At 43.2% G+C, this 21,722-nt stretch overlaps 1 protein-coding gene across 1 annotated transcript; it reads right to left on the minus strand.

Annotated features, from left to right (window-relative positions):
* Positions 1-384: 384 nt before the first annotated feature.
* LOC144606600 (KH domain-containing, RNA-binding, signal transduction-associated protein 2-like) lies at positions 385-17,405 on the minus strand. Its single transcript, XM_078422868.1, has 10 exons — positions 17,234-17,405; positions 11,625-11,746; positions 9,985-10,101; positions 9,270-9,416; positions 7,247-7,368; positions 6,302-6,530; positions 4,413-4,480; positions 4,098-4,156; positions 3,650-3,709; positions 385-2,312 (listed from the first exon to the last, which is right to left on the minus strand). Exons 1-10 carry the CDS (start codon positions 17,403-17,405, stop codon positions 2,218-2,220), a joined length of 1,191 nt encoding a protein of 396 aa, XP_078278994.1. The 3' UTR covers positions 385-2,217.
* Between the last annotated feature and the right edge of the window lie 4,317 nt (positions 17,406-21,722).

Here is a 21,722-nt window from a genome sequence, read left to right on the forward strand (position 1 = left end):
GTTAACTGTGACATCGGTTATTGGACTCCAAACACTGAATTACTCAGGACCCCGGTTTGGCGTAATATCAAACGTACGATTTTAACGGTGTTAGTCGCAATATAGAATCTATAAGGAATATTTTGTCTTTTAACAGTTTTATGTCAAAGCAGTGGTCTTACCTCTATCTTCTTTAGGTTTTGTTCACATAAAATGCAGGCATAAACAAATCCGCTATATTTATTTTAGCAAGATGAAACCATTTGTGTGTGTATTTCGCCATTACTGTACATATTAACCAAAATACATGCAACAGGTTTAACCGGTTTTCTTTTAACTTTCAACTCAATCCAAGGACTTTAACCAAGCTATTTTTTTTGGTAAAATGAAATCATTAGAACACCAAGGTCTTTAAATTTATAGAGTGAAAATGTTTATTGTACTGCAGGAACAGAAAGTTTTTATTTCTAAGGAAAAGAGGGAATTCGGTTTAGTTCTATACAAAAGAATTAAACTTTATTGACAAACTGGTGCAATTGTGTCGAACAAATGTTTAGCTACCTATTTAGGCAGGCTCACACAAGGAGTGTAATGCATATTTATGTCCAGGCACAGATGATTAAGGATAACAGACATTTGAGGCTATAAACTTCCAACAACACACAAACTCAATTTTAGCTGCAGTGTCCCTTTTTACATTAGCAGTAAGACCCTCTCAAAGTTTGCCTTAAGCACGAGGGGAAATGGAAAAAGTAGCATGTTGGGGAATGGGGAATGGAATGAAAAAAACCCACTAGCTTCCAGAATTATTTCTGACATGATGGACCATAAATTTAGCTAAATGTGCAACTCTTAAATTACTATAAATGCCTGAATACAAGATCCCAGCTACCCAAACACTTGAAACACCTTTGTACAAAGTGACAGATATTCTCCATGAAAATCAGGTTCCTACAGATCCAACACAAAAACCCTAAAGCAAATGCCCAAAACCTATCCATGTGCTAATATAATGGTGTCAAAAGTCCTTCAAAATGTTTCCTTCAACATCATTAACATTTAGTAATTGCTGTGGAAACATGTATACAGCTTCTGAGGTTGGGTAACCCCACGCGCCAGGAAAATCAGCCAGAGGAAAGTAAAATCTCCCTGCCCTCTTTACCACATTTCTTGCAAAGCTTCCAAACAGGGATGACAAACATATTACGGCAGCTGCTTGGCCAATTACCCAAACTTAATTAAAATGCAACATAACATGAGCGGAGGGAGATCAGACACCGTGAGCTGAATGACTGTCATGGACGGTCCTTTTGAGAATAATAAGCAATTTGGACAATCCAAATCAATTCATACCAAAAACCAAAATGGTGCTCTACTCTAAGATGCCACCTGCATTGAACAATCCCACATAACGAGCAAAGATTGCAACCAAGCTTTCTGCAAGCTGGAAGCAAAATTTAAAAAAAAATTAAAATGACAAATTTCTCTTCCAGCAGAAATGAAAAAGATGCCTTGGGGAATTATAATGAATCGTCAACACGTAAACCATGGGAGGGTCTTTGGAAAAAGAACAAATTAAAAATCAAATGTACGTAACATCCTTTTATAAAAATCTTGCTCTCCTGGTTAAGAAATCCTTTGTCTAACACTGACACGCTTATTAGGTTTAAAACAAGGGATTTATACAGGCCCCAAACACTAAGAATAGGTAGTAACAAAGAGATTGGCAAAACTTCATTACTTTGAACAGATCTGTAGCGAGGCAAGTGAGTGGAATGTGGCAACAATTTGATTTAACTTGACAAGTTTGAAATGCAGCTCATGTAATCCAATTGAATTCTGCAACTCCAGATCAGTTTAAACATTGTCTAAACTGAATTAACAGAAGTGTCTAGGTAAACAAGCCTAAAAATACCTACACAGCAGAATTAAATTCAAATGGCAAATAAAAGCCATCTTTACACATACATATAAATTGACAGATGCACCAACAGTATAAAAACAAAGCATTCTAATCATTTCAGAACTTACTGCCCACTAATTTATCGAAACAATCATGCCAGAGTTGCACTATCATGGGTTGTAATTATCTAAACATGTACATAAATCAGTCCACCCAATAAATTTCCAGAGTAGAAAACAAATGGACTATTACTTGTCTCACAGTTGATAACAAGATGGTGACCACAGAAGATTGAAGCAATTTATAAGAACGCACACACGATCAGGGGCCTGGTCTTAGTATCGCCCGTAGGGATGTTCTCTGTACATTCTCTTGAGTGGCCTTGCTGGTGCCTTCCTGTTGGTTCGTCCTGCATTCCAATCTTCCTGGCCTGTAGAATATTTTACTTTGTTGAGAAAAGTTTGTACCGGACGTGCAAGACATCAATGGAAGATTACGTCACAAATTAAAGATGGCCACAGGTTACAATATATCCACCTGAATGACCAATAACATTTAATGTAAACCACCTTCTGCAGGGCAAATGCAATCCTAAGAAATAGTGTAGCAAAGTGTGGAGTCATGCATTTTGGTAGTGGGAATAAAGGCATAAATTATTTTCTCAATGGGGAGAGAATCCAGAAATTGGAGGTGCAAAGGGACACGGGAGTGCTGGTGCAGGATTCCCCCAAAGTACCCAAAATGTTCATCTGCAAGTCAAATCCGTAGTAAAGAAAGCAAACGCAATGCTAGCATTTATTTCGAGGACTTGTATACAAAAGCAGCTGAGGCTCCATAAGGCACTGGTCAGGCTGCATTTGGAATATTGTGAACAATGTTGGGCTCCATATTGGAGGAAGGATGTGCTGGTTCTGGAGAGGGTCCAGAACTGGTTTACAAGAATAATCCCAGGAATGAGTAGGTTAACATATGATGAGCGTTTGACATGGGCACTGGGCCTACATTCGCTGGAGTTTAGAAGAATGATGGGGGACCTCATTGAAACGTACAGAATAGTGAAAAGCTTGGATAGAGTGGATGTGGATAGGATGTTTCCACTAGCTGAGTATCTAGGACTAGTGATAGCATCAGAATTAAAGGACGATCTTTTAGGAAGGAGATGAGGAATTTCTTTAGTCAGAGGGTGGTGAATCTGTGGAATTCTTTGACACAAAAGACAGTGTATATATACAAGGCAGAGATGGATAAATTCCTGATTAAGGGTGTCAGAGGGTATGGGGTGATTGAATGGCGGAGTAGACGATGGGCTGAAAGGCCGTCTTCTGCTCTTATCACTTATGATCTTATGAGTTTGAATGACATTATGTAAAACTCCCAACATAAAAGTGAAAATAAGTCAACTTCCCCACAATAATGAACGTGCTCTTCGATGACCAAGAGAGATGGGCAGCAAAGAGCAAGGAAACAAGGAATAGACCTACATGTGCAAATACAACAGAGGACATCAGGGAGTATCAAGCCCCAAGGTGGCATTTATATACAGGTGCTCCCCGGCTTACGATGCTTCGACTTGCGATATTTCGACTTGCAATGGTGCAAACGGCAGCGATCCATAGCTAGCCGCCGCTCACTTCCAGCCACATGATCGCGTGTATTAAATGCATTTCGACTTACAATATTTTCGGTTTGCGATGGGTTTCTCATCGTAAGCTGAGGAGCACCTGTACAGATGACAAGTTAACGTAACATTTTCAAGATGACACTCACCTAAATCTTGGAAAAGAGGTTGTGGTACAGGTCTTAGGGCTGAACGGCCTTGTCCTGATTCTGGAGCACAAAATAATTTGCCATCAACCCGAATCTAATTTTATCTTGAACATGATATAAACATGACTAATTTCTATAAGATATGCCTGAGCCACAATGGTAGGTCAGAAACAGAATAAAGCTCCAGAGAAATGGAGCAGTTTGGCAACTTGCACTCAATGACTGAACGTCCAAAGCAAAATCTCCCTGGTATGATGGGAGAAATAATGAGCTGTTAAATAGCAAAGTTTACTGCCTTTGATATGACTCAGTGAGCAAAAAATTTCAATGCCTGTCAATCACACAATTAGTTTAATACAGGCAGACCAAAATTGGTGCTTTTTATCTCAAATATACACGAATCTAGCATTGGATCAGTTTCAAAAAGGTAAAATTGTAATTCACTCACCATAATCGTCATATGTGTCCTGCACTTCACCATGTCCATAGTCAAAATATTCAGTATCGCTATAAACATAATACCAAGTATAATATCAACTCATTTCAAATATGATCAAAGCAATTGCGCATGTATCTCAGGCTAATGTTTATTAGCCACTATGGATTTGAGAACAACAAATTTAGATATGGGCTGTGACTTTGAATAATAGAAAAAACCCCATACACTATATTATACCGAACTAAAATGCCAATGCAAATCAGAGTGAAAGTGCACGTATCCTCATGATTGGAACTATAAAATACAACACCCAACTTCACTTACCCCTGTGATTGATCATAATAGTTTTCATAATTGTCATAATTTTGCTCTGAATAGCCATCATCATAACCCTGCAATATTGAAAAACAAGTTGTATTATTCCTAGTTTTATTTTTTTAAAACAGCTCTGTTCTCACCTAAAGTTCTGTGCTTTGTCTTAGTCTGGAGAGAGTGACAACTGTTCACCATTTAACACTTTACTTTCAAAATTCAGTACCTCCAATACCACTGTGCAGAGCTATGCATATCACACATTCAAAAATGAATTCAAGCACAACTATACAGAATAGAAATAAGGAACCGCAGATGCTGGTTTACCAAAAAGACAAGTGCTGGAATAACTCAACATCTCTGGAGAACAAATAGAATGCTGATGTTTTGGGTCTGAAAAAGGATCCAGAGCCAAAACGTCACTTATCTATTCTCTAGAGATGCTACCTGACATAATTTTTAAAATATATCAACAATTTGAATAAATCTTGCTACTGCACACTGCAGGCCAATGGCGAGTAAGGTGGGCTATCGCGAACCGTTTTGGTTGTATTTCGGGAACAAACAAATATAAATACAAGATGAAAGTTTTAGTAATACAAGATGAAAGTTTTAGTAATGAAAGTTTGGGCCCATTCCTCATAGAGGGGAACAGGAAAGGGGAGAGGGTGTGACTGAGGAGCCACTCTCTCCTCCCCCACCGCCTTTCCCCAGGACTCCCCTTTTGCCCACTCTCTCCTCCCCCCACCCATTCTCTTCTCCCACAACGCCACTTTCACTCTCCCCCACCCCCCTTTCCCCCACTCTCTTTCCCCACTACCACCCCTCCCCTGCTGTCCCCCTCCCCAGTCCCATCCCCTCTCTCTCCTCCCCCCACCCCCCCTTTCCCCCTCTCTCCTCCCCCACCCTCTTCCACTCTCTCCTCCCCCACCCTCACTCCCCTCCGCTGGCGACGAAAGTCACTTACGGAGCGTGCAGGGAGGAGGAGGGAGCTCCGGAGTGCAGCCGTTACTGTGGCCTGGCCGAGCCCGGACTACTCGAGACGGATAGGGCGGCGGCGCACTGGGCCCGGGCGATAGCGGGGAGAGCATCTCCCTCCTGCTCGGAGTGTCCCCCGGGTGTGAGAGAGTGGGGAGAGGAGAGAAGCGAGGGGAGTGGTGGGGGGCCTGATTGTGTATATACACACACACACACACACGATCTGAGTTTTAGTGGTATATATATATAGATATATAGATAAAATACATTGAAGATTCAACACCCGTGTTCGGAGGATGGGAAAACTGAGTAGAGCAGCAGAGACACAATGGGCTTAATAGCCTCCTGCTGAATCAGAATCTCAAATCCAAGCTAGACTTTGTGCAATTCTGGTTACCCCATTACAAGGATGCATTGGAGAAAGCACAGAAGAGGTTCACCAGGATGTTGCATGGATTATTGGGTATAAGCTATAGAAGCAGATGTACAAACTGGCATTGTTTTACCCCCCCAGCACAAGGAAGAGGGGCAAGAAGATTATAAGAAGCATAGATAGGTCAGAGTTTTTGTTTCCAGGGTGGAAATGTCAAATACCGGAGAACATTGATTTAAGGCAAGAGGGAAAGTCTACATTGGATTTGAGATGCAAGTTCCTCAGAGAACAGTCTTTGCCTGGAACACTGCCGAAGAGCCGATGGAGGCAGATACGAGAGCAACATCAAGCAATGGAAAGGCAAGGATCATGTCGGTAGGTGCAGAGTTTAAATTGACATGGATTTTGTAGGTTGAAGGGTGTGTTCATGTCCTGTGCTATTCTGTTCTTTATAGATAGATGAGAGGCTATACCATCAGTATCCCAATGTAAAAATATGTCCTTTTAAACATACTTTCAAAAGGCACTGCAGTATAATTAAAGGGCTTACATATTCATCGTAGCTCTCCTGAGCAGGCGGCGGGTGGAGTGGCTGCCTGTACGCTGCAGGTGTTCCTCGGCCTCGAGGTGCTGGGGCACCCCTCTGTGCTGGGGCGATACCACGTCCACTCGCCACCTCTCTGTGGCCTCCAGGGGCTCCCCTCACAACTGCTCCACGCGACATCGCACCTCGTGGTCCATACAGCGGGGAAGGTGGGGGTGGCGCCACAGCACGGCCCCTGAAAAATTATAACACATCAAACCTTTAAAGAAGACAGGACGAAAGCCTCGCTGATCTTGTCAGCAGAATCCAACAGAAATATTGACAGGGGCTTCTGGCACAATTACAACAGGCCATTTATGCAGTTGACAAGATATGCGACGCAAATCAGCCGGAGAAGCCTGCCGTTTCAAATGATATTGTCTGTGCATTAGTCCAGGTGGAAGAACAGGTGCCACTTGAATGGATGGAGAGATGATTCAACAAGTAATGCAATGCTTGGGTAGCTGTTAATGCTCGACATTGGTATTACCATGGGCTTATTGTTACTCCATTACCACAGCTGTAACTCTGGATAATGCTTCTCCAGAGTTGTATGGCATTATCAGACATGCACATACTACTTCATGCACAGTAGCAACATGGCAAAAGATAGTTCTCTCAAACAGGTAGAATTTTAGTTTCCCAGTCAAGCTTTACAAGCATGTCCACGCAGGAAGGGAGGAAAAGGAACAAGTATTTTAAAAAGTTACTTTGAGAAGATGCAAAAAGACAGCTTCATAAAGGTGGGAGTGGAGGGTGAAGAAAGCAGAAAGTTTAGTTTCTGCTTTCAACAACAGACAAATTAATCTATCAAGCCCACACAATGGATAGAAAATAAATTATGCTTACAACTAATAAGACAACCGCCCTGGACTATTACATCCAGAGCAATCAGTCTTTCGTGACCATTACCTTGCAAATGGTAGAGGTGGAGCGCCTCGGGCACGAACCCCTCTCCCGCGGGATGCTTCTTGCCCCCCATTCAAGTATGCCAGCTCAGTCAGCTGCTCCTGTCTTATTTCATCATTGTAATCCTATTAACACACAACAGAATTACAGGTCAATGACTGAGAATTAAACCTTACAACCTTTCAACGTCCATCTGGGTGCCATCATTCAAGCTCTCCCCCACCCCTCCTAGTTATTTGGTCATAACTGAGCTACAAGTACAATATTTTCTGACGTTTTCCTATGCCGATCTCAGAGGCTGGATTAGGGTCGTTTATTCTCCAGCACACACATCTCTGGCAGCAGTTCCTGCACGTCCGTCAAGATTACATTCAACTTAAAATAAAACGCACTAACAAATACACATTCATCAGACGTGCATGCGACTACCCTTAATGTAGTAGTGATAACAAAAATTATTCCTTTCAAAGTCATGAGGACCTCTGAGTTTAAAGCTCACCCAGAACAGGTAGTTCAGAGGTTATCTGAAATGCAAGAAACAGACAATATGCCCAACCTCCAGATTTTATTGAGTCTGTCACCATGTGAACCCATGGTATTCAGTAACGCTGTCACAAGGCATACAGCTCATCACAAAAGATAATCTGAGCCAATCAACTCGAGTAACCTTATCATGATTGACAGAAATCATAGTTGCAAACAATAGACCCTGCAGTTCTTTATCTGAGGAGTTTATTTCTTATGTGGCTGGTAAAATGCATAAACTCTGATTGTACCAAACCAAAATGTCTACCCTGGCATCTCCTTTCCCCACAGGGAGAGCACAGAATGTAGCATATGCCCAGCTACCCAGTATCCATGAACAATTGCAGGATGGTGTTGTACTGGATGCACGAGAAGTGCTTAAAAACATTACTGTACATCACACACTCTTATTCTATGCATGGACCTTTTAATAAGTTTAACTGTCTTCTCCTTACTCCTTTAAATAATATTTTACACTGTAATTCTATATTTTATGGCTAGACATGAATTCAAATCAAATGACTGTCTCACCATCACGTGCCAACATTTCTAAGATGTTTCTGCTCATAAGCCTACAACTCTTCTGCCATTATGTGTAAACGCGAATATGCTCAAAATATCTTTTCACACTTATTTTGAAATAAAATTCACTGCACATTTAAGGGAATTGTTTGTATTATAAGAAATGTTTACAAGCTGTATTAGAACTACCGATGCATAAATACAAAGTTACTTTGCATCAAAATTAGCAATCATTTGGCACGACAAATTTATGGAATAAGCTAAAATATAAATATCTTCCCAACAGTGATCCCACAAATAAGCAACGGGGCAGCTAGTCTATAATACAAGTTAATCTCTGACATTAAGTCAAGATTCCAAATGTTATTCATATGCAAATCTTCATGGCAGAGCCAAATCATAAACTGCACACGAGAAAGATTGGAAAGTTGAAAAAACCAATCATGGATTAACAGAATCTAATGGCAAAGCAGGCTATTCAGCTATTAGCAGCTTTAACTACCTGGGTATTTACATCTCAGATCACCCGTCTTGGGATCAACACATAGATGCAATAATGAAGGCATGCTAGCCCTTCTCTCTTATAAGTTTAAAAAGATTTGGCATGTCACCAAATACACTAACCAACCTACAGATGCACTTTAGAATGTATCCTAAAAGCCGCACTATGGTCAAGTCCAGCAATTCTCAGTTCAGGCTGCATCGAAAATCAAAGATCCCCACCATCCAAGTAAGACTGTCTTCTTACTGCTACCATTGAGCAGGTAGAACAGAGGCCTAAAGTCGCACACCACAAGTTCTGGAACAACTACTTTCCTCCAGCCATCAGGTTCTTGAACTGATCTCCACTCAGCAACAAAATACTTCAGACCATCTATTGTACTACTATTGACTTGTTTTCCCAATTGCCTTTTGCACTAGTGTGTCATTCATTCAATTCACTCTCAGGGATGGTTAGCACAAAGCAAAAAGGACTCACGGGTACAAGAAATTTTTTAAGCTTGTCCATCGCATGATACATTCGTGAATATGCTTCAGTAGGAGGTGCGAAGACTTCAACAAGAACATGCAGCTCACAGTTCAAGTGTGCATACTTAGCTTCTGCTCCTTTACGAAGCTCATCTTCCTAATGAAATGAGAATAAAACAGACCAAAACAAGCATGACATAAAATAAGCACAATTATCGATTAACTGTCAAAGGTCTTTATTCTACACAGGGTTACGCAAGTATATCGATGCTGTCCTATCTCAGTGTCTTTGCTGTGCCCAAATTTAAGCAATTAATTCAGGGAAACAATCATATTCAATACTGTCCCTCCCAAACTATTACAAACACTGGTTAATCTAGAATCTAAAATCTATACTTCCTGCATCTAGCCTGTCCAATCCTTTAAAGAATTTTATGTTTCAATAACTAGTGGTGTATTCACAATCCACAAATCAAGTTTGTTGCAGTCCTTACACTTTTGTTTTTAAATCTGCACTCTTTGTAGCTTTTGCATTGAATTCTACACTCTGTTTCCCCATCTCTTTTTACACATCCTGTTGTACACAAGTATGGATAACTTACCTGCATAGCACACTAAAGAAAAGGTTTTTCCTCTGTATCTCAGTACACGTGACAATAATAAACCACTACAATTCCAATTAATCTGGATATTTACTGGATCTCTATCCAGTAAAGAAAACATACCTTGGCCTTATCTCTCATTGAGCCTTTCCCGAGAATGGACATTTTTGTGCCAGTGTCTTCTTGCAGCCGTTTCAATGAATTTCCCCTCGGTCCAAGTAGTTTCCCTACAAAGTTGAACTGCAGAAATAAGAAATGTTAATGCAATATACCATTATAACCATGATGCAATTTCAAATTAATTGGCTATAAAGTGCTTTAAGATATCAAGGCATTAAAGGCAATAAAAACATGACATTCTAAACGTACACAAACTTCGTACCATGTTTAACTATCCGTATAAAGCAAAAGCCAAGTGGAAATCACAATTGTATTTTACTTTCTTCAACCCCACAGGCCATTATTTTCCTTAATTCTTCATGACAATGGGAATAATGATGAAAATGCAAAATGACAAGTAAAGGAACTTGCGTTAGGAGTCCCAGACAACTAAAAAAAAACAAAGACACACTAACCTGAAGATGAAAACAACCAATACACACACCAACAATGCCACATGTGATCTAGAAATAGTGGTGCCACCAACCTTGCTGTACACACTAGCATTCAGCTGATAAAAACAGATGTGCCATGCCATGTCTTGTCCACAAGCAATACAATTACAACATTGGCAACAATTACTCTACCTCCTTAAATAGAAGGGCCATTGCTCATATGATCAAACAACCAAGTTTGGGCTGCAGAATCACCTCGTTCCAGATCTCATTACAGCCATGATCCAAAAGCATTGATCAGAACTGAAATCCAGAGATTAGAGTGACTCTCTTTAGCAGCAGGCAGGATATGACCCAAAATCCCCTGCAACAAGCTTTAGTAAATCAAAGCAAGACGGTTGCTGTTCTTATCTCAGACCCAGGATATCATTGAGGTAGCTCCTTGGAGAAATTACCCAAGCCCAACTCAATCGCAATTTCTCCATAACAAAAAGTGGGAATATTTGCCAACAAATGTCACACAAAATTGAATTCACACTTCCTCAGATGCTGACACAGCACTTGCCTACAAGTAACTGGGTAACTGCGTTTTTAAAACTGTTCCTGCCGATCATTGCCTGGTCAACATCCGAGGACACTGCACCATCATCATGTTAGAGGTCATAGTCAATAAGACCCTTCACCAAACAAGCCACTTACAAACTGTAACCATGGAAACAGATTGGCGGCTGTGTGGCAATCACTCGCTTCCAATCTCCCCAAACCATTATTTATTCAACAAGGTATAAATCAAAATTGCACGAATAAGAGCAGCTTTAAAAGCCACACAGCTCCATACATCCAGCACAAACAATCCTCTTGAGCAATACAATCAACACAACAATTAGGAATAACAATTCCTGGTCTTACCAGCAATACCTGTATCCCATGAAAATAAATAATTGGTTTTAATTTCCATCTGGCACCTTCCACAAAAGGCATCCTGATTAACAAAAATAATTAATTGCCACAACACACCATTATTAATTATCTGCTGATCTCTCCTCTGGACCACTTTGAGATCTGCTTTCAGACAGTTGCACTGAACATAAAACTACCCTCTATGGTTTATTTCTGCAATGAATAGCAGATATACCCCCCTTCCCCCCCTATTCTGGAAATGATCTGAATTTTGATCAAAACAGCATGCAGCATATGAAAGCCCCTTACCCTTGGAAACTGTGCAACTGGTATCAGGCATCGCTCAGAAAGCTTGATGTTTTTCTGTGTCAGAACATCAAGGAATCTCTTTTCTTCATCTTTTTTCTCTCCTTTTTGAAATCTTTGAATTTCTGCAAATTAAAAATAATTAAAAAGATTTCCACTAAATTATATAGAATATAGACAAACAAAGAACTTCAGTTTTATATTAAATTTGGACTTTATGTTGTGCTTTGTTCTACAAACCCTCAAATCTGAAGTGCTCTCATGAATTTCCATATCGGCCATTCCCTGCTGGGCCTCCTCCTCCGCCAGAGTAAGGCCATGCGCAAACTGGAGATAGATTATTATATTCCCTTGGGTACTTTACAACCCAATGGTATAAACAGTAAATTCTCCAAGTTTGAATTACACCTCCCTGTTCTGCGCACGGTCTCTTTGCTGTGCCCCTCATTTCTCCCACTAGTCGTCGTCCTCCCCCCCCCCCCCCCGTCCGTCCGTCCGTCCCCCCGTCGTCGTCTCCCCCCCCCCCCACTATCCCTTCTTCTGGCATCACTCATTCTTATCTTGCATATTTCTGCCCCCTTTTTTATCTCTAACCTTGTTCAACCATCTGATAATCAAATCCCACCCTCACTTGTATCCACCTATCACTTGCCAGGCTTTGTCCCACCCCCACTTTTTTCAGCTTTCTCATCCTCCCTACTACAACCAGTTTGAACAAGTGTCCCAAACCTAAACATCACCTATCCATATTCTCCAGAGATGCTGCCCGACCAGCACATTGCATCTCTTTTCAATCCGCAGGGTTCAGAAGGTTGGAGACAGGAACATGGAGCAGTCTGGCAACATGGAGTGTCACTTAGAACCCAAGCTTCATGGTAGAATAGTGCAAAAGCAGAAACTTTAGCATGCACAAAAAACACCAGCCCATCAGAACTAACAGATTGCATAACTAGATGTGCAATTTCCAGGCAACAACACCTCTTCCCCAACAATTATAGATGAGGAAAATGCAACCCTCTCGGCAGCAGTGATCAGGCTTAAATAATTTAAAAATCAACAAATCATTCAAAATAATTTCAGTAATTGCAAAAAAATCCTAAAATTCAAGGATAATGACGGCTTTGTGACCAGTTGACAAACCATAAACAAGCTCTTCTCTCCAAAATATTAGATGTGTATTATTTGTTTTCAATCACCAGCTGGAAACCTCTCACTATTCCTTTTCCGCAATTTGTTCTGGACAAGAATGCCAAATAAGATACCAAGTTCGCAATATTTTACCAAAAAATCACCAACTGAAACTTTCAAATGAATGAGACATGACAAAATATTTAAAGATGGACATATCTAAAGTAGTAACTGTATATTACTACAGTATTGCAATTCCTCGTTAAAAAAACACCTCAGGGAAAAGCATTTTGTATTATGTGTTGAAGCGAGTACATCAAATAAGATTTAAGAGCAGCACATCGCTTTAGACAAGATGCAGAGTTGGCCTTTGTTCAATTTACAACAGAAATCCCTTTCTTGTGAGTCACTCCACATCTGGAGATATATCATCCACAGGTGAAAGAGGTTCATTAGATTGAAATAAGTTGATTTCTCTTGTGAAACAAAACTATCTGCCCCAACGAATTTCTTGCAGAACAAAGAACAATTGCCAAATTTAACATTAATATAGGCATATGCTTACAAAATACCGAGTGATCATATTCAGCCTTTCAGAAACAAAGAACTTCTCTCTAAGTAGGCATCTCAAAAACAGAAGGGGCAGATTACTCCCAGAAGATTGTTTTAAAAATAAAGGACCACAGATTGAATCCTTGTCAAGTTTGGCCATTAGTCTATTTGTGTATGCTTCACAATACATCTTTACCCATTACTTGCTTTCAAAGCCCAAGTCATGTACTTTCACAGAAACTCAAAATTACAATCATTGTTCTCGCAGCACGAGAACAATGCAGTTTGCTGTTTATTTTAAGAAATCTTACTCAAACACAGTCTCTTGCCCAGAACAGGGGAAATCGAGAACCAGAAGGCGTAGGTTTAAGGTGAAGGGGGAAAGATTTTATAGGAATCCGAGGAGTAACCTTTTCACACAAACGGTGGTGGATGCATGGAATCAACTGCTGGAGGAGGTAATTGAAACAGGGACTATCGTGACATTTAGGCAGCAATTAGAGTTACAGGGAGAGGATAGGTTTAGATGGATATGGGCCAAACGCAGACAACTGGGATTAGTGTAGATGGGTCATGTTGGTTGGCGTGGGCAAGTTGGGCCAAATGGCCTGTTTACACACTGTTGACTCTAATTTGCTAGCTACAGGGTGGCACAGAGGTGCAGCAGTGGAGTTGTTGCTTTACAGTGCTAGTGACGCAGGTTCAATCACGATTACGGGTGACATCTGTAAGGGGTTTGTATGATCTCCCCGTGGTCCCTCCCTGGGAGCTCTGGTTTCCTTCCACATTCCATAGATGTGCAGGATGCTAAATGGGATTAACATAGAACGAGTGTACAGGTGATCGTTGGTCAGTGTGGACTCGGTGAGCAAAACGGCCAGTTTCCACACTGCATCTCTAAATTAAACTAAATTAAAAAATTAAGCTACTGACCAATTTTTTAGATGCAGGACATTGCACTGTGGGCAAGTTTGGCAGAACATTTAAATTAATTCAGCATCAAGTCAAAAATATCCTGACTGGCTGCATCATTCCTGTTCCAACACACAGAAATGAAAGAGGCAGCAGAGTGGTCGATGGAGCAGTCCTTCTCAGGCACAGCCCTCTCCACATCAAAACATCTACACCAAGATGATTACATCTATCATGAAGGATACTCAGCACACAAGCCATACTGTCTTCTCAGGAGATAGGGAAGCTTGAAGTCCTACAGGAACAACTACCTTGCTATAACCATCAGGCTCATTGGACCAATTGTACAACCCTAATCTTATCTTCGCAAGGAAACACATCTTGCACTACCATGGATTTATTTTCTACCTGTTTCTTGCACTAAGCTCAGGCGCTGGTCACAAGTTTTCACACCCGATAAATCAAGGTTTATTCTGAGGCAACAATTGCCAAACTAATCTGAATATACTCTTTACTACTAATGCCCCTGCAATGTATAGCTTGTATCACATTCAACATGCAGAAAAAAATGCAGAACAATAATCTGCTCTGCATACATAGTTTAATAAGTGGCAATTGGGACTCCTGTCTCACATTCACTACAAATTTAAAACTTAGTGAATGGTGACATTTTTTAAATAGCAATGTGATTACCATAAAGCCTGCAGTGACATTTAGAGATGCCTAATAAAATAAAAAATAAATGCAGTAGTCAGTGGCAAGCAGCATCTGTAGTTCCTCGTGCCTAGCATTTGTACAAAACGGGTTAAACATTCAGTCTGTCAATTTCCATCTGATTCGGATTAGTTTAATCATATAAATCAGGGTACTTACTAGTGGCTCAAACATCCCACTGGGTAAATTTCCTTGCTCCCATGAAGCCCAGGGTACAGTTTACATAAAACAATGATAAACACAACTCCAGGAGCAAAACAGCAAAATTAAGCAAACTGTAGAGCTATCCAAAGCCACCTCCCTTCTATCGTAAAACCTTCAGATATATAACTTTGAACATTAATCTATCCTCAGAGCAGCAATCAAGAATGTGATAAAAGGAGGAATATATTTTAATGCCCGCAGTTGTTTGTTTTAGATTTTTACATTTTGAAATCAGTAACTTTCATTATTGGATCAATAGATGACAGTTACTGAGTTCATACCACCGTTGGAAAACACTAATGGACGATTATGATTCAGCTAGGACGCATGCTGAAGGAATCAGCCACCAACTCAATTTTTGATCTACATACGTCACAAGAAAACATTACACACCATTTCCAACAATTCAGTTATGACAATTGTCAGTTGGTTACATTCATCCTACAGACATGCACCCCACAAACATGCAGAAATTATTAAAGTTGCTACTATTGCAAGACTTAAAAAAGTTGACACAACAATCAGAACATAATCTCAGCAATCGCTTCCACTTTTAAAGAAATGCAATCAACATGAAACATTGACTGCTTTCTCTCCAGATGCCGTTCGACCTGAGCACATCCAATATTTTCAATTTTATATCAATAGCACACAGCCTCAGCTCAGTTATCCAAATAAAGTTGCACTCAAGACTGGAGTTCATTACAATATACAATTGAGGGGTTATACAAGCATCTGAAAGTCCCTAAAAGCCAAATGTAAAATATGCTACCAGTTTCAAATTCTTGTCGGCATCTGGGCCAATATTTATCTTTCAGGTTTTATTGGCACTTGTTATGACAACTTTAAACCAGTAAGTACTTCACTGGCCATGAAAGGATCAGGACAAAGTGTTTCCTCTTTCAGTAGGAACCATCCCAAAAACCTAACTTGGTTAAAAACAAAATTCCACAGATAAGAACGCAGAAGGCGAGCGAGGTTTAAGGTGATGCCTATGAACCTCTGCTTCGCCTGGAAGAGCTGCTGCAGTCCCTGGATGGAAGAGAGCTGTATGATTATGTCACAATTCTTGGTGCTGTGGGAAAGTACCTAGAGAGGGCTGGGTGGCAAGGGATGAGCAAACCAAAGAGTCTCTAAATCTGGTGAGATTATGAGAAAAGGTCTACTGAATTCAGCAGTCCTGGTGTGACCAACATTACATCGGTGAGATCAGCGTAGACTTGGCCAAACACTTGCACTCAGTCTGCCGAGGCCTGCTGATTCGCCAAGTTGTTAAGCATTAACTCCCTTTCCCATATTGTCTGTCCCATGTCTCCCCAACCCGAAAAGTTAATCCATCCATTTTATTTCAAGATACTGCCTGATCTACCGAGTTACTCCAGCACTTTGCGTCTATCAATATTTTAGCATCTGCAACTCCTTTTGTCTTCATGGACTAGACAATTCCGGACCAAAGCAACCGAATGGCGTCCTTCTATGCAATAATCATTAATCTTCCAGCCTTGATGTCCCAAGCAAGAAGCTCCGACGCAGCTTACTGCAACAAGTGAGTGTCACCAGCTTAAAACAACAACGGACCACAATCAGACCTCCTCGCCTGTCCCACCGAGCAGCCCTTGCTTGGGCCGCCTCCCCTCTCTCCAACTGGCCTCTTCTATTCCCTGGCTGCCCGCCGGGCGGCGCTGGGCCTCCCCCTCCCCCTCCTGGGCCCAGGCCTCCTTCTCTCCCCCTCACCCCGGCCCAGACATCCTTCCCACCCCCTCCCCTTGGCCGGGCCCAGACATCCACCCTCCTCCCCCTTTCTTCAGGGCTCCACCCCTCCCCCTCGGTGCCGGGCCCAGGCCCACGTGCTACGCCCTTTGTTCTCGGCCGCGCCGCCGGTTCTCGCATGCGGCGCCTCCGGACTCCCGCAGGGCCTCATCACAGCCGCGGCTGCCCACGCCAGAGCCCCAGGACCCAGAGCTGCGCTCCCGGGATGAACGGATCCCGGGCGCGGGCTGAAGCGAGCACGACAGGCCCCGGGCCTACACCGGTCACCACATGCCGCGCCGGCACGGATCAGTCCACCCGCCAGCGCGCCCGCGGGTCGGCGGCCGATGCACCTTCGGAAAGCAGCTGCGATGCGTGCACGAAGGAAGGGTCGAGGCTGTCCCTCTCGGCCATCAGCTCGGGCAGGTATTTGTCCTCCGCCATGTCTCTCGAGTCCGCGCTCTGTTCCTCGCGCCGCCGCCGGATCCCGCCCACTGTCGCGTCCCCGTAGCCCGCAGCGCCCATTGGTTCCGCCGGAGCCCGCCCACCCTCGTGACACCGCAGCCCGCAGAGCCCATTGGTTCCACCGGAGCCCGCCCACGTCTGCGTCATCGTCGCCCAGCAGCGTCGATTGGTTCCCCCGGATCCACCCATCTCCGCGTCACCGCAGCCCGCAGCGCTCATTGGTTGCGACCGTCGTCAGTGAAGATAATCCCGTGTTTCCATTTGCCAGATCGCTGTCCTTCAATCGTATGTATCACCTGGCTGCCCTGTGCATGCTATTGGTCCCACAACCGTCAGTCACAACCCTGCTTTATGATTCGTTGGATCTCCTGTCCATCAGCGCTGGCGCATTTTGATTGGCCACCCAGGGGGCGCGTTATCTAAGCCCCGCCCCCGACACCGACCTCACGCTTTCACCTCCATTTTGATTTGGGCGTTTTGTAATTTCTGGCGAATTCTGCGTGGAGATGCAAAGCGCCCACAGTGCCGCGATGCCTCACGCAATCGGAGGGAAGTTCAAGGAGCTCAATCTGGCGGCGAGCCCGCCCACCCGGCCCCCCGATCAGCCCCGCCGCCGCGCGCTCGCAGGGCGCTGCCGCACGGGGTAGACTGGCGGCCACTCGGCCCCTCACACCTTGCTGGCCGCACCATCTACACTTCAGTGTCCTAGCTCAGTTTAAGATGTATTATTTAAATCTTTCTTGTGTCTATGTATTTGTTTGGATCAAATGAATCTGTTCTTTCTAAAGGGTGCGGTACACTTATAAAGTGCAGCAGTTGGCCACAAGTTTTGACACCTGATGAATCGGGGTTTATCCTGAGACATTCCCCGCTCTTTCCCCACGGCCGTGCATGCTTTGCCATCCCTGACTCCTCTGGAAACCACGTCTGAAGGACAATAAAAAAACAAAGTGCTAGAACAACCCAGGGAGGATCTTTGGAGGACATGGACATAATTTCAGGTTGGGACCTGTTTTCATACTAATTGTAGGGGTGGGAAAGAAAGCTTGAAAAGAGATGGGGACGGGACAAAGTGATAGGTGGATCCTGGTGAGGGAGTACGACTGGAAATCTGGTAAGGAAATTGCATGGTAAATTGGTTTATCACTTTCTCCACCCATTTGCCAATCAGACCCCCCCCCCCCCCCCCCCCTCAATTATATACACCCATCACTTGCCAGGCTTTGTCCCACCCCCACCTCTCTTTTCCAGCTTACTCTCCCTGTTCCAGTCTGTAGAAAGAATGTGTCGGAAGGGACAGTTGTAGCATTCCCTGCGGTTGCAGGGGAAAGTACCCTGGGGTTTGGGTGGGAAGGGATGAGTGAACCAGAGAGTTGTGGAGGGGACGGTCTCTGCAGAAAGGTGGAGATGGAAAGAATTTAAACTAATCCCATCTGACTGCCCATGGTTTATATCCCTCCATTCGCTGCTCATTCATGTGTCTGTCTCGTGCCTCTTCATTGATACTATCATATTTGCCTCGTGGTATACCTCGTTCTCCCTTTTACCATTACTGTAACATTTTCAAGGATTCCTCTAACCAGTATTGGATGTGATTGAGTCCCAAAGTGACAAGGCCCATCAAAGTCAGGCTCTTTGAGAGCTGATTAGAAGGGGTAGTGACTGGGGCAGGAATGGATTGAAGGTGCCGTTCCTAGCTGGGAACACTATCAATGGAAGCTGCACACTGATTATCAGTTAAACCAAGCATCATCACCATTTTATGACAAACTGGGATCACAAATTATAAACATCGACTAATCAGATCAATAAGAAAATGGACGGATTCCAACAGGATCTAATCAGACTTCCTGATCCAAATTCAGTGCTGTCTGTGTGGAGTTTGCCCACTCTCCCTCCTACCATCCAGGTTTCCTTCAGGTGCTCCGGTCTCCTCAAATTCCAAAGATGTGCGGGTTGTGGCGAATTGGCCACTGTAAATTGCTCCTAGTGTGTAGGTGAGTGGTTGAAACTGGGAGGAAGTTGATGGGAATGTGGGGAGCATCAAATAGGATTAGTGTAGGGCTGGTGAAAATGGGTGGTTGATGGTTGGCAGAGACCTGTGGGCTGCAGGATCTGTTTCCATGGTATCTGACTGACGAGTCAGAGATTTTGAACACAATCTGGCTGAACCAGCAATGCCAGCTGAGGATGGAATATCAGGAAGCTGGGGTGGGGGGGAGTTTCCCAAACTAGAGTTGGGAACTTTTTATGGCAAACTGATGCTTTCCATGTCACAGTTGCTGGTATATTTATTCCTTCAGTCTTAACGCTGCCTCTTACCTGTCTCATATCACAAATAAATCATTAATTGTCAGATTTTAACACCATTAGTTTCCTTATCTCTAATTGTTACTAAGCCTCCATTTAGCACTGTCCAGCACCCAACATTCTCCGCCTACACAGCTGCAATAAGCACCTCTGAAACCAGCATACTCATTGGTGCAGACCCTGATGATCTCCTATCTTTATTGATGAGATTGCGATTCTTTGTGTTAAATGAGACAAATCTGCTGCTGAATATTAACATATTTAAATGTGCTAATTAGCAGCATTAGAATATGAAAGTCGTAAAATGAGACGCATACTGTGATAGCTTATTAAAATTATGTGAATGCATATGGTACATTAACAGTTGATATGAAATAAATCAATTATTGAACATCTTCAATAAGACGAATTGTTCAGAATATTGAAGCCGTTTGCCCTTGTATCAGCTCCATGATTCATCAAGATCACCTGCCAGATACACGCATCCTTTAGACTCTAGGCTTTGGAGATACAGCGTGGAAGCAGGCCCTTTGCCCCATTGAGTCCACACTGACCAGAAATCACCCCGTACACTAACACTATCCTACACATTAGGACCGATTTTTTAAAAACCGAAACCAATGAATTCTATTCTACACACAGGAGACAATTTACAGAAGCCAATTAACCTACAAACCTGTACATCATTGAAGTGTGGGAGGAAACCGGAGCACCCGGGAAAATCCCATGCCGTCACGGGGAGAATGTACAAACTCTATAGACAGTATCCGCAGTCAGGATCGAACGTGGGACTCTGGCGCTACGCCACCGTGCTGCCTCCTGATTCTCTTAATATCCATAACCTTGTGAATACTTGTTTTGAACAAAATGAATGACTGAACTTTCATGCTCCTGAGGGCATCAAGGATTTGCAAGCCTGCTGATGGTACAAAAATGGAAGGAATTGTGAGGAGATAGGAAGATTCCAGAGATTCACCAGAAATTTCTCATCGTAGTTCAGGCATCCTATATCTTACACTGTGATCTCTGGTCGTAGAATCATCTGGATAAACCTGCCGAACCCTCTTGAGAACTTTGCGATGTGGTTATCTAATCACTAAAGTATGCAGGCCTAGGTCAACAGCTGTTGGAATATCATCAACAGGTCCCTAGATGCCTCAGAACCCTATGGAGGCATCTGTATTTTCAGCACCCTCCTAGATGGCATGTGCTGGCAACGTACTATTTCCACCATGGGCATTGCCTCAGGAGGACACACGGTTCTCGGCATCAACCACAGTGCTCTGCAGAAGTTGCCTGGTTTTTACTGCGACCTGTTAAGATTTTGGAATTTGCCAGCGCGCTGCTCCTCATGGGGAGGGCTGGTGTAGCTGTGAGAGTGGCCGGTTCTCAACCTGTCACGGTAAGTGTCGGAGAAAGCTCATGAGTGGGAGTGATTCCGATTGAGTTTACCCCCCCTATCTGCTGGAATTACTCATCAGATCCAAGCCCAGGGATCTTCCTGAGCCACCTGTTGTGCCGTTCTGTGATGCGGGGAAACACTACAGGCTGCTCCTGCGCACTCTGCATTTTCTCGCCCTCGTCTTCCATTCGGGCACACCGCCGTGGTCTGTTTTAGCATCTGACAATGAGGAGGATCCCCAGTGGAGGTCTCTCTATAAGGGAGTCCTTCCCTTTACATCGGGGGCCTGGGGTGGAGTGTGCCGTGTAATAAACGTTTAAGTCAGTTTAAGGACTCACGACCAGTTTAAGGACAGTTTAAGAAGCTGTCACTTCTGCGGCCTGGAAGAGTCTGTGTTCCATATGTACATCGAGTGTGAGAGATTACAGCCTCTGAATATGAAGGGTCTGCCCCTCAAGTTTTACCTTCCTTTCAGCCCCACACTCCTGATCTTTGCTCACCCGGTACAGAAGGGGCTTGAGGGGGATTTTTCTGTCATTTTGCTCCTGATCTTGGCCAAGATGGCCATTCACGGATCCAGGCAGCAGGCAGCCAAGGGTTCTACCCCAGTTGACTGACTGCCTGCCCCTCTTCCGGAGGGTAAATTGAATGGTGGAGTAGACTTG

The sequence above is a fragment of the Rhinoraja longicauda genome, chromosome 27, assembly GCF_053455715.1.
Source record: "Rhinoraja longicauda isolate Sanriku21f chromosome 27, sRhiLon1.1, whole genome shotgun sequence".
Classification (NCBI taxonomy): Eukaryota; Metazoa; Chordata; class Chondrichthyes; order Rajiformes; family Arhynchobatidae; genus Rhinoraja; species Rhinoraja longicauda.